Source organism: Maniola hyperantus, chromosome Z (genome assembly GCF_902806685.2).
Source record: "Maniola hyperantus chromosome Z, iAphHyp1.2, whole genome shotgun sequence".
Classification (NCBI taxonomy): Eukaryota; Metazoa; Arthropoda; class Insecta; order Lepidoptera; family Nymphalidae; genus Maniola; species Maniola hyperantus.
The window spans coordinates 8715311-8728437 of NC_048564.1; the positions used below are offsets into that span (position 1 = coordinate 8715311).

The 13127-nt window shown below is 37.9% G+C and overlaps 1 protein-coding gene across 3 annotated transcripts in view; it reads left to right on the forward strand.

Annotated features, from left to right (window-relative positions):
* The first annotated feature begins 3773 nt into the window (after positions 1 to 3773).
* Positions 3774 to 13127, forward strand: part of LOC117995522 (uncharacterized) — a 40893-nt gene continuing 31539 nt past the window's right edge. For all 3 annotated transcript variants that reach the window (XM_034983528.2, XM_069508998.1, XM_069508999.1), the window contains exon 1: positions 3774 to 3930. In XM_034983528.2, coding sequence (XP_034839419.1) covers positions 3888 to 3930 — 43 coding nt within the window. In that variant the 5' untranslated portion in view covers positions 3774 to 3887. The remainder of the gene's footprint in view (positions 3931 to 13127) is intronic.

The following is a 13127-nucleotide window of genomic DNA, read 5'->3' on the forward strand; positions in this document are numbered from 1 at the left end:
GACTGCTGCATATGGATTTAGAAAGTACCTACTTAGTTAGGTACTTAAAATTATTTGCTGCTGCTCGTAGATTTAGTAAAAAAGCTAGATTAAAGTACTGTGTAACCGCGTATAGGATAGCGATATCACGACGTAACGATGAATAACACAACAAATATTACGATTGTTGTCGCTCGCCGCTCGGGGTACAACACAGAGTATACATTGGTATGGATGCGGGTAACTTAAGAAACGCGTTAAACATAAAAGGGTTATTCGTTAATGCATTGAGCATTCCCCAAAGAAATAAAAATATTAGAATAGATGGTGTCTCATTGATTTCCAATGACGTTTTAAACAGCATCTGTCTGTTTAGTTTAATTTATCTATTTGGCAACCAAAAAAGATCATAATTAGTTATAATTATTATAGTTAACATCATTCTAACCTAATTCCTCAAATACTAAGTACATTTTGTTCCTATATTGGGGCCGATTCTCTTATACACAATCTCTTAACTAAACTAAATTAACAGGTCTACATCTAGTGCTATCCTTTTCCGCAAGCAACATTATGAAAGGGATAGCAATATATTTAGACGTGCTATTTTAGTTTAGTTTAGAGATTGTGTACAACGGAATTAGCCACAATGTAAGCCTAAACACGCAAAACATGACCAGGGTTCAAAGCACGCGTAGCCGATAACACTATAATATTAACAATATCGTCATCATCATCATCATCAGCTTGTCGAAGTCCACTGTTGGACATAACTAGGCCTTCCTCATCCAGCCACTTCCCGCCAGCCTCTTTATATCGTCGGTCCATTGTGCTGGAGGACGTCCCACACTACGCTTGCTTAAACGCGGTCTCTACTCAAGGACTTTCCGGCTCCAACGGCCATCGCCTCTACGACAGGCATGACCCTGCCACTTTAGTTTGCTAATAGTTTGGGCTATGTCAGTGACTTTGGTTCTCCTGCGGATCTCCTCATTTCGGATCTTATCCCTCAGGGAAACTACTAACATAGCCCTCTCCATAGCTCGCTGAGCGACTTTAAATTTGTGAACAAGGGCCGTTTGTCAGTGTCCACGTTTCAGCACTATAGGTGAGGTCGAGAAAATTGATGTATCTGTAATTTCAAAATAACTACCTCACATTAAGCTCATATGGTTATTTGAACTGTACCATAACTGAATCACATGTTTTTAAAATCTTTGTCTGTCTGTCTGTTTGAACGGGCTAATCTTTGGAACGGCTGTACCTATTTTGACGGAACTTTCACAGACAAGTAGAAGATTAACCAAGGCGTAACATCTACTTTATTAACCGACTTTCAAAAAGGTGGAGTTGTGTTTTTCTTCCTATATATACCAAAATCTCCGAGATTTCTGAACCGATTTGCGTTTTTTTTAATCGATAGAGAAACTATGCGACACTGTCTCATAATAAATTAGGATTCCAACTCCTCAATCCTGATGCAGTACGAGACCCGACCACCAAAGCTGATGGGATTTACAAACTGTCGGTAATGAATTGATATTGGAGGTAATTAGGTACCTCCAAGTAAAGGCTTTGTGAACTCGAGGACCGAACTCCTCAGCCTTGATATGCTGTCAGAAATTGCATTCCTAAATTGTGGTGATCCCACGGGATTTAGAAAGAACCATACGTTTAAATGTTTTATGTGTTTAGTGTTTACCTTGCATCCCGGAAACGGGCTACTACGGATAAGCTCCTTTTTGTCCTACAAAATCAAAAGTTCCCACGGGATTTTTAAAACCCTAAATCCACGCGGGCGAAGCCGCAAGCATCAGCTAAGTAGTTAATCGTTACCTATATATGTTCCCGCATCGTTTATGCGATTGAGTAGAAACTATATAAGTACTAGTAATTAGAACCAATTATGATCTCGTTAGGACTTGTGGCAGCGGTGGTCCTCTCCAAGCTAATCGGAAGTACGGGCTACCAGGCCAGGTAGTGCCTCCTTACCTGGGTATGGATGCGGGGAACAGGAATAGAAACGCTCCGGGGAATCACCCGTAATGATCTTTAAGCCGATCGTGTTTCGATGTCAAATATCTAGGTTCCCCGCCCTGTGGCGCTGACGGTTGATTTGCATAGTAAGTGGCGTCCGAGTTGCATTGAAATGAATGCCAGGCGCGTTGTTCGGACATGCCGGCTACCTACATTAAATAATTACTTTGACGAAGTTATGGAGTGACATCCACAAAACAATTATTGCTTATTCCGAACGAACCCTTTTGTTTTTCGGGGTAAAAACTATTCTCTATAAGCAAAAATAAATTAAATTAAAAAACATACTTTCAAGCAGGAATAGAAAGAAAGAAAAACTAAAAAAGTTACATCGAATAGAAACAGTTTTTATTGAAAACGCGTTAGATATTATTTGTAGCGCATTAAATTAATATTTCAGTAAGTATGTATGTATAATCCCATAAGTATTGTAAAATAAGTGAAGAAATAAAAGGCTTTTTTTTATTTATTTTAAGTATGTACTCAAGTACCTACGTATGTGCACATTATTATCTATCTATATTCTATACTAAAAATTCCAACGTGCTTGCTTTATCGTAGGTACGTGAAGTTGACGATATAGGTTGTCAAGCATTAGTTTCCATAATGGACCCATAAAAGGAGCGTCACGAATAATCTCTTATGGTGCGACCCAATTTTGTTGAGCCTTATGTCGTGAACTCTATTGTTGAAGTATACCCGCCATAATCGTCTGCATCATGTGAAATGGATTTAAGTAGTCACCTAATAGTCGACTATCACGACGACTTTCGGCGGATCGGAATGCGGGAACCACTTTCCATTATCCTTTCCTAGATGTCTGCCAAGTAAGATAGTCGTTAACGTTTTTATGTGATAGGTTTTATGAACCTACGAATATCGTACCGCTTGTAATGTTTCTTAACTTTTAGTTTACATACTTTATACGCTTATAATAAAATTGCAACTGAAAGATTTCTGTAGGTACTTAAACATATTTTGAGAATAATTTACAGAGGATTTCGATACGGAGGATTTTGTTTATTCACTATTCATCGATAGTGAAAACAGAACTTTTCAAATTTTTGTCCGTCTGTCTGTGTATACTTTATGCTGAAACTACTGAACGACTTGAACGCAACTTGGCATACTTATACCTTTTGACCTACAAACGAGCGTGAAGACCTGCATTCCAATTCTAAACGCGTGCACCATACCCTGGAGCACAGAATATAATCCATACTAATATTATAAATGCAAAAGTGTGTCTGTCTATAATCTTTTCACGGCCCATCCGTTCAACTGATTTTCATGATATTTAGTAGGTACAGAGATAGCTTGCATCTTGCGAGAGAACATTGGTTAATTTTCAACCAAGAAAATCAGAGAGTTCCCACGGGATTTTTGAAAACCTACACCGAAGAAGACACGAGCATTTTCTATTTAATACAGAGAAAGCATGCATCCCGGAGACGGATATAGGTTTTATCCTGAAAAATCAAAGAACTTCCACGTGATTTTTAAAAAACTGAAACTTACACGGTTCGTCGTGGGCATCGTCTAGTACTATTAGGTACTACTTACTCAAGTTTATTCGGCAAAAGCTCGAATTTCATATAGAATAGAACCGCAACGGTGCGATGCAGTTTATGATCTGTGGTAGGATACTAGTGATCTGCATCTGTGGTGCGGTGTACCTGCTGACCTGCAGCGATGCGCCGGCGGCGGCGCACCTGTCGCTTTCGCACGCTCACCGTTACCGCTCAGTGCCACTCACACCCACAGACTACAGTGTATCTCACACCGCCGTGAATTTTGAACGCGTCATGACCGTTCACCGTTACGAAAAACCGTCGTGAGTGTCGCTAACGAATTTTTCTTGTGAATTTATCATGGATCTCTTCAATCTCTTAGCAATCGCCGTTCTGCTGCAAGGTTTGTCTTATTTTTAAAACTATGTAGGACAAGTATAAGAAAAAAGTGCGCCGCGTGGTTGGGACTTGGAAGACTGCTTTCTGATCGATCTTCTGTCGAATCACTTATTTCTTTCAAAGTTTTCACTCTAAAACTTTTCTTTTCATTCTTATTCTATCTTTTTGAATTAATTTTAGCCTTTTACTGCTTTTCTAGATTCTAGAAACTGTAGAAATTCTAGATAATTGTTATTGAAAAACATTGTTCTTCTTTGTTACCGTTTCTGCTTATATTCTGGACTTATTTTTTATTACTGTAGCCAATGTACGTAAACCTACTACGTATTATTCACTGTAGCTAAGTAAGTAGGTACCTATTTAAGAACGACGGAAAATAGAAATTCCGTTTAAGAGTTATAATGGATATGTGGGTAGGTTCAGGTGATGCAATCTCGCGAGATTTTAGAGCCAGTACCGCGGGATCACGAGCTTTACGAGATCTCGCGATATTGGGTTTTTTTGAAAACTTTGTAGGATATAAGAAAAAATGCGCCGCGTGGTTTAAAGGCTAGGTCTGATCGATCTTCGTCAAATCACTTCTTTCTTTCACGTTTCAACTTTTCTTGAATTATTTTAGTCTACTCAGACTTATTTATTTTATTTATGTAATTCTAAATGGGTAACTGTTATGGATTTTAATGGTATTCAAACCAAAATGTAGGGTAGGAAGGTATATAATTATAAAATGTGAAACGGCGTTTGTTACCGTTTCCGATAGCTTCTATTCTGGAGATGGATACAGCAGTTTTATTATTTACTGTAGCCAATTTTAGACCGGCGGAAAATAGAAATTTCGTTTAAGTATGTACCTATTATTATGGAGTGCATACCTAATGGGGAATGCAAGCTCGTGAGCTTTTAGACAGCCGAGATCTCGCAAGGCCATAGAGCCGTAGAGGCTTTTTTGAAAACCTATGCAAACTTATAATAATTAACATGTACCTACCTACCTACCTAATAATAAATCATGCATAATATGCTATGGCATTCAAAGGTATATTTTATTTTAAGTAGGTAGGTATTTGAAAAGAAAACATGAACGACCTACATAATATTATTATAGTTATATTATTTTGTATTTATTTATTCATTTGACTAAAGAGGACTTCTCAAGGTTTGGCCCTAGATCCAAGGCCCGGGGCGGACCGCCTCACCATTTGCACATACCTATTATATAGTACGCAACACAGGCTGAGATGGCAATCGGGCTGGTACGCCCCGCACACCCGCACAGCTCCCGCGCTAACCCGGCGTTGGATAGCGTGGGTGTGCGCCCCCTCCCCCTGCGCCTTATACCCTGATTGACCAACTTGACCTGTCGCGAACTATAGCTAGGTTACCTACGCTAAAATAAATAATCTTGAGAATGTTGTGATTACACACCGACTGTGTTTCAGTATTCTGCGGACAATCTGCATAGATAAGTAGGTATACCTACTTACTTAACTATAGAAATAACTTAGAATATACATACCTATAACAGGCAGGTAGGATAGCATCTGTCTTTTTGCTTGGCCGTCAAAAGAGCAACTGTTACCTACCTACCTGTACAAACAGGTGTTTAACGGAAAGCCTCAATTCCCCTACCACGGACTCTCGATAACATTTTAATATTATAATCCGAAACAAAACCAAAAATGTGACATTAATACCAATTTTCCCTCAAATGATTTGAGGGAAAATTGGTATTTGGTCATTTAAAGTAAATATATGTATTATATTGAGATCAAAATCATGACCAAGTCCTTTGCTAGGCTTACAGCTCAACAAATCGAACCAATCAATAAATCGAATCAAGCTATTTCTGTATCTTTCGTCAAAATCGACTAAACAGATGGGCCGTGAAAAGCTAGCAGACAGGCAGATAGACAGACAGATAGACACAGTTTCACATTTATGATATTAGTATGAATTTTGAGCTTGATTTTGAGAAATAAACCAACTGATTAATGATAGAGGAGAGATTCGACACAGATTTGACTTAAAAAGGTAAAGACAAAACACATATTTCGTGCTAAGATTATTATTATACGTTTAAACATAACTACATCTTTTTTTATGCAACCATTTTGTAACGCCATAACTCCGGTGCTTTTCTAGTCAACTAGCTACCAACTCGCGTGTCTGGGGAAAGTGCGACTTTGTGGAAAGTATGGTATTAGAGGGTGACAAGTGTAAGAGCTTATAGAAACTGAGTATAGAAAGACTGTGATCACGTGTCGTTTAATTTTACTCTCTGAATAAGGATGTAAAATTGCACCTGCATAAAGGAGAAAATGGCTGACTGCCTTATTAACGTGCACGTCAAACAGCTCGGTCTAGAAACTTTTTAGCCTATGCCCGCGACTTAGTCCGCGTGGACTACACAATTTTCGAACTCCTATTTTACCTCCTTTAGGGTTGAATTTTGAAAAATACTTTCTTAGCGGACGTCTACTTCATAATAGCTATCTGCTTGCCAAATTTCAGCCCGATCCGTGCAGTAGTTTGAGCTGTGCGTTGATAGATCAGTCAGTCAGTCAGTCAGTCACCTTTTCAATTTCTATATTTAGAGTCATATATTATTAAATAACATTATACATAATACTAATAGTGTCTAGAGATAGATTTTTATTTTATGAAGTATTTTTCTCTTTTGATTTTTCCCAAAACCGTAAATGTTTTCGAAAATCTGTAAGAAAAACTTCAATGTGTTGACTTTAATAGGTAGGTAGGTACATTCTGACATTCCTGAATTAAACTAAGTATGATGACCCTCCAATTTCTTAAGATCTACCAAACCGTTTGGGCTACAGGCTGCATCTATATAAATAAAAGGAAAAGCTGACTGACTGACTGATCTATCAACGCACAGGACAAACTACTGGACGGATCGGGCGGATTTGGCATGCAGATAGCTATTACGACGTAAACCTCCGCTAAGAAAGGATTTTTGACAATTCAACGCCTAAGGAGGCAAAATAGGGATTTAAAATTTGTGTAGGCCACGCGGACGAAGTCGCGAGCAAAAGCTAGTTAAAGATATAATTGTTTTCAGTGGCTAGGATTCGTCATATTGTTTTTGTATGACGTCACTCACCTGGTATCACTCCCATGCGTGCATTGCATACATTTACCACATTAACCCAAAAAACATTACCCTCCTTCTAGTGCAGTCGGGAAAAATGAGATGAAGTGAAAGTTACGATAAGAGGTTGAATTCCAACACAAAAGTAGAGGTCAAATTATTTTGCGTGTCATTGTACGCCTTTTTTCATGCCCTACATCTTGTGTTTTGTGGTGGATAACGCGCTACCTAGGTACACTGCCTACATGCATTTGGAGAGTGACAAAGGCTACAGCTTTTATTGACCAATTTATTTATATAATAAACTTTTGTATTATTTTACATCATACTAGCTTATGCTCGCAACTTCGTCCGCGTGTACTACACGAATTTCATTCCCCTATTCGCCCCTATTTCACCCTCTTGGAGGTTGAATTTTCAAAAAAAAATCTTAGCAGATGCCTACGTCATAATATCTCTCTGCAATGTCTGCATGCCCAGCCCAAGCAGGGGCGTGCAGGTCATAGAGGCATAAATGCACTGCTTACCCCAGTTGTAATAGCTCAATGCATATTTTTCATTTTGACCTGCCAATAAACAGGTTCCTAGCTAACTAGTGCCTACCCTGGCTTCAAACCTGTGCACGCCACTGAGCCCAAGCCGTCCAGTAGTTTGAGCTGTGCGTTGATAGATCAGTCAGTCAATTAGTCACTCAGTCACCTTTTCTTTTTTATCTATTTAGACTAAAAACACTGATATATTTAGTTCTGTTTACAGTAGCATACTCGTAGTATACAGTATCAGTAGGTAAGTATAGTGTAGGTAATAGGTATCACATTTCAGCCGCCTAATTAAATAACACCCATAGAGAAATCAAATTACATCAAGAATGTTTTGAACTAATAACTACTTGTGAAGCAGCGATAGCCTAGTGGTTAAGACAGCTGACCACCTATTTGGGAGGTCACGGGTTCGATCCCGAAACATCTAACTTTTCGGAGTTATGTGCGTTATTTAAATATCATTTGCTTCAACGCTGAAGGAAAATGTCGTGAGGGTTTCTCCACAATGTTAGGAACTCTTTTTTTTTAAACAACTTTATTGTTACTAAAATTACACTTAAAAAACAAAGAGCTCTTCTAACTCTTCTAATTCTGAGAGGAGTCCCGTGCTCAGTAGTGGACCCGCGATGGGTTGAGATGATAATGATGAAGTGTGCAATGAAAAATGAGTGCGTTATGGGTATTAACGGTCAGTAGTTAATTATGATTACTGATTATCTTTATAAACGATCTTCTAGCATATTATGTTTCGCAAAGGCCATTTTACGCCCGTTCACTGTTTTCTAAGGGAAGTTGCTTCAGACTTGTATTTAGGCCATTGATGTTTTTTTTTTCATTGTTCTTTGGTAGAATGTTTTGATAGGTACTTTATTAACTGTATGATTTTAAGCTTGTTTCGCGGTTTAACGACGTATTATAATGTAGATAACGGGTACATACCATTATTAGATGATTTTGATTTTCTTGTTATAAGTAGGTACCTACCTGATGTAATGAAAATGAAAAAGTTTGGACAATTTTAACATTCTCTGATGGTACTCACAATAGGTAGTCCTGTTTCGTGGGTACCTGATTCGCATTAACAATAAACAATGTTTTATTAATTTGAATTTCAATATTATCAGTACCCATTTGGTTTATTTGTTTGTTGGTTTGTCTTTCAATCACGTCCCAACGGAGCAACGGATCGACATACTACTAGCTGCCTCGGCGAACTTCGTGCCGCCTAACAGTCGATTTCTTTTCAGTCCAATATCCAATACCCGGCATGCGTTGCAATATTATTGTACGTTGATAGTAGGTATAGTACCGGAAACCTTCATGCAACTACTGTTCAACTGTACAAAGTTTCAACTCAATCGAACTTGAACGCATCTAGGTGTAACTAACGACGTAATAAGTAACAAAAGATAACAGGTAAAAAAATTATTTATTTCTCTCAAAGAATTACAAAATTCACTTACAGAGAAAACATATTTATAATAGGTAGGTACTTATTCGTTTGTTCGGCAATCATTATAATTTACTATATCCAGAACTCACATGACATTTAATTGAACAATTTGTTATTTTTTTGTAGTTAATATAATTTCAAATCCACCCTCACAATTCACAATATTATTTCAATATCGCTCCGCCTTGGAGGAATGCGAAATCGTTGCCACAGTGTAGTTCATACAGTATATGTGTTTTTTGAGATAAACATTAGGTAATTTTTGAATTTTAACATTATGTCCTATTAAAGACATCAACGCGCACGCAAGCGTGTACAAAATATTAGAAATCTAGTGCAAAGCTAACTAATATTAAAAGAAAAAAGAAAATCAGATTTACAGAATATTGTACCTTGGAACAAAATTATAATGTGTAAGTGAATTGAAAAACCAACCCATTGGATTCTAGTACAAATCTTCATCTCTCCCCAATTGTAATAATAATATTAGATTAACGGTTCAGTGCTTATCGAAGCGTGTTGTTTGAACAAAAGCACAAGTTGCCGGAATCGCAAAACTTAATATAGATAATAAACGTATAGAGAGAGAGAGCCAGACCTTCGTTATTTTATAAAAGCTGAAAGTTTCTCTGCGTGTTGTCCCCAACACTGGGAGTAACAATTGTTTGGATCATGGTGGCTTTGGGAAATAACAAGTAATAAAGGTGTAAAAAATCTTACTTTATGTATGTTATACTTAAGTATAAAGTCTATTTTTTTTATATTTTTAGAAATCACGTCATGCATTGACCGACACTTGGGAACCTCCGCCAGACACCCTCATTTATTAAACTTTTAAGGTGGCTGGCAGGGGGTTTCCACCATACTAAGAGTCTGGCAATGCATGACTAATACTAATACTATTCTGAAGAAAACATAAAACATTAGACTTTATTCTTTGATTTAAGATTTTTTACACCTTTTTTATTACCTGATATCTCCCAAAGCCACCATGATCAAAACAAACGTTCCTCCGTGTTAGAGAAAATACGCAGAGAAACTTTCAGCTTTTGTAAAATAACGAAGGTTTGGCACGCGCTGTCTCTTAGGCCAGTACGGAAGACAGAAAGTGCAGAGACATTTTCTCGTGCGCCCATTAGCGGATCTGACGCGTGCCACAATTTACATCACCCGGTGGGTTGGCCGGCGACCTGATTAAGCGTAAACTAACTGCGTATTGGACGATGTAACGGTACAAGAATGTGGTCGAGCCCGCTAGTCAAGACCGTGGAATTTGCTGGTATTTTAGAATAATTTTATAATGCCATTGAACATTACAGTATCCCCTATTCTCTAATATTGGAATTATTATTTACTAGCTGATGCTCACAATTTCATCTTACGTGCACTTAGGTTTTAAATATCCCGTGGGAACTCTTTGATTTTCCGGGATAAAAAGTAGTCGAGGCACTTTCATCTCTAGGTCTTTAATTAGGTACCTACCCATGCCAAAAACTCACCCCGATATGTTGCTCCATTGTGGCACGATTGAAGGACAAACCAATAAACAAACACACTTTCGCCTTTATAATATGGGTACTGATTAGTCATCGAACATTACAACTGGGACAGGAGTTGCTGGTGCCATGAACCACAATTTCACTGAACTATAGTCCAGTTATTATCTCGGTGCAGACTCGGACATAAATCATAATCGGACTAGGGATGTACGCTAGTTGCGCGCGCGCAAGACCGTTATCGATAGTATCGGCAAAAATGTGTGGAGCATGCAGAATTGCTCCAAGATGAAGACTTGAGAAAAGCACATTTATGCGAAGAGTTCATCATTCATGTGGATGATGATGACGATTACGATGAGTCAGACATACAATTTTAATTTTGTATTTTTAGTTTTATATATACCTACGTTCTTTTGTTTATATATTTAATATGCTATGTTGTAATTTTATTGATAATAAATAATCTAAAAAAAACGTCTTTTTATTTCTATCACCCATTTATAAAGATACAAAAAAACAACAACTATCGATATTACTCATCGACTGCAGTAATGCAACAGCCGTGAACCGTGCCATATGCCCCGTGAGTGGGAAAGAGAGCGAAACACTCGAATGATTTATGACCAAGTCTGCACCCAGATAATAACTGGAATATAGTTAGTAGGAACCAAAAACACCTGCCACTGTACGGAGAGTGCAAAACTGACGCAACTGCCGCGCACGGCGCGGGCGAGTCGTTCTGCGAAAGCGCTTTCTCGATGACGCAAAAACGTGTAAACTTAGCTAGCTATCTGCGAACTTTACTGTAGTAGATGCCTCATGCCATTCATGCAATAAGATCGGTTCATTTCATTCAAGGTTTTTACACGACTGCACCAGAAGGAGGGTAATACTTTTAGGGTGTAGTATGTATGTACCGGCTGAGATATCCTTTAGCACTAAAAGTTTAATTAAATTACTTTTTTATTTTAATAATCAATTTTTATTTCGTTTTTAGTGAGAAAATATAATAGTTTTAAAATACTGTACGACCGCTGGGGTCTTTACTCTGTCATGTTGTACGGGGCGAGGGTTGCGCACAGGAAAACACTTGAGTTTAAACTTTTATTCTATACTAGCTGATGCCCGCGACTTCATACGCGTGGATTTTAAAAATTTCTTAAAGAATCTCTTAGATTCTTAAATTTTCCGGGATAAAAAGTAGCCTATGTCCTTCCCCGGGATATAAACTAACTCTGTACCAAATTTCATCAAAATCGGTTGAACGGTTGGGCCGTGAAAAGCTAGCAGACAGACAGACAGACACACTTTCGCATTTATAATATTAGTATGGATTCACTCGCAAGTCGCAGTATATACGTATAAGTATTATACATCGATGGTATTATAATCATAATCACCGAACAGAAAATATATAATTATTTTAGATCGTAACCATATCGCGCGTAACATAATGTCCTTACGTCCGTGCCCCACAAACTAACAACCGTCAAAACTACCAAGTCCCCTTTCGCTGGGTTCACAGAGCACTACCGCTCTAGTGACCACAGCGTTATAAGCCGCCACAATACGTATACTATGTACTTAGGTATATATATATATAGATTTAGATACACTTTAGCACTAACTTTTATGTCATGTCAAAAGTAAGGGGTTCACCCATAGAGATGGTAATCATTCATCCAAGGGTTCACCTTTAAAATAAGGACTAAAATCCAATCATGGATTTCGAAAGTAATAATTTCTTTGAATCCTATCGTACTTTTGACATGAAATTCGACACAAAAAGTTAAAATGGTATGAGTACTCAGTTAAATTTATGTCCACTTGCAAAAGGATGCTGTCACTTTTTGGCAGAGCATAATACGATTGCCAAAAACAGACGCGTGAATAGCTGAAATCGCCAAACTGCGTACAAACACGCACTGCGGGTGGCGTTTTGCTTCATTTTATTTCCCTGGTTGGTACCACCATGGACTTCTGGCGAAGAGCGTGTGCAACAGCTTTCGTTTAGTAGTCAACACTGAGTAAAAACCAAACCGAATGCTGCTAACCGCTGTGCGTGCGTCACCATACTACTATGGAACACAAACAAATCGTGCGTTTACGAACCGCGATCCTGTAGCAAGTTAAGTTTTTATTAAAATCAGTTTCTGAAAAAGTATCTCTGAGTTCGGCCCTGCCGGCTAAGTGTATGAATGAGCATTGACATACCTATATTATTGGACATTATACCATTTTTCAGCGGTGTCAGACCTTCGCGAAACGCATGCGTTTAATGTGTGTGTGCGAGCTAAGCTTAAATAGGTAGGTATTAACTTGACACAATAAGCAGGTCAATGTGTTATAAACCGACTCAAACATGTTTGCACCGTAAAGCAGATATGTAAATATAACGTGTTTGAAGACGAAATTTCTTTGACGACGTTACGTTACTGTCAATCTGTATAATCTGGTATTGTATAGAATACCTAGAAATTCTATAGAAAAATATACTTAAAACATTCTGGCAAAGTATAAAATACTTTTAATTTCATGCTTTGCTTAAATTTAATCTGAAATTCAATTTTCTTGAAACCTATACTTTGAATTTCTTTT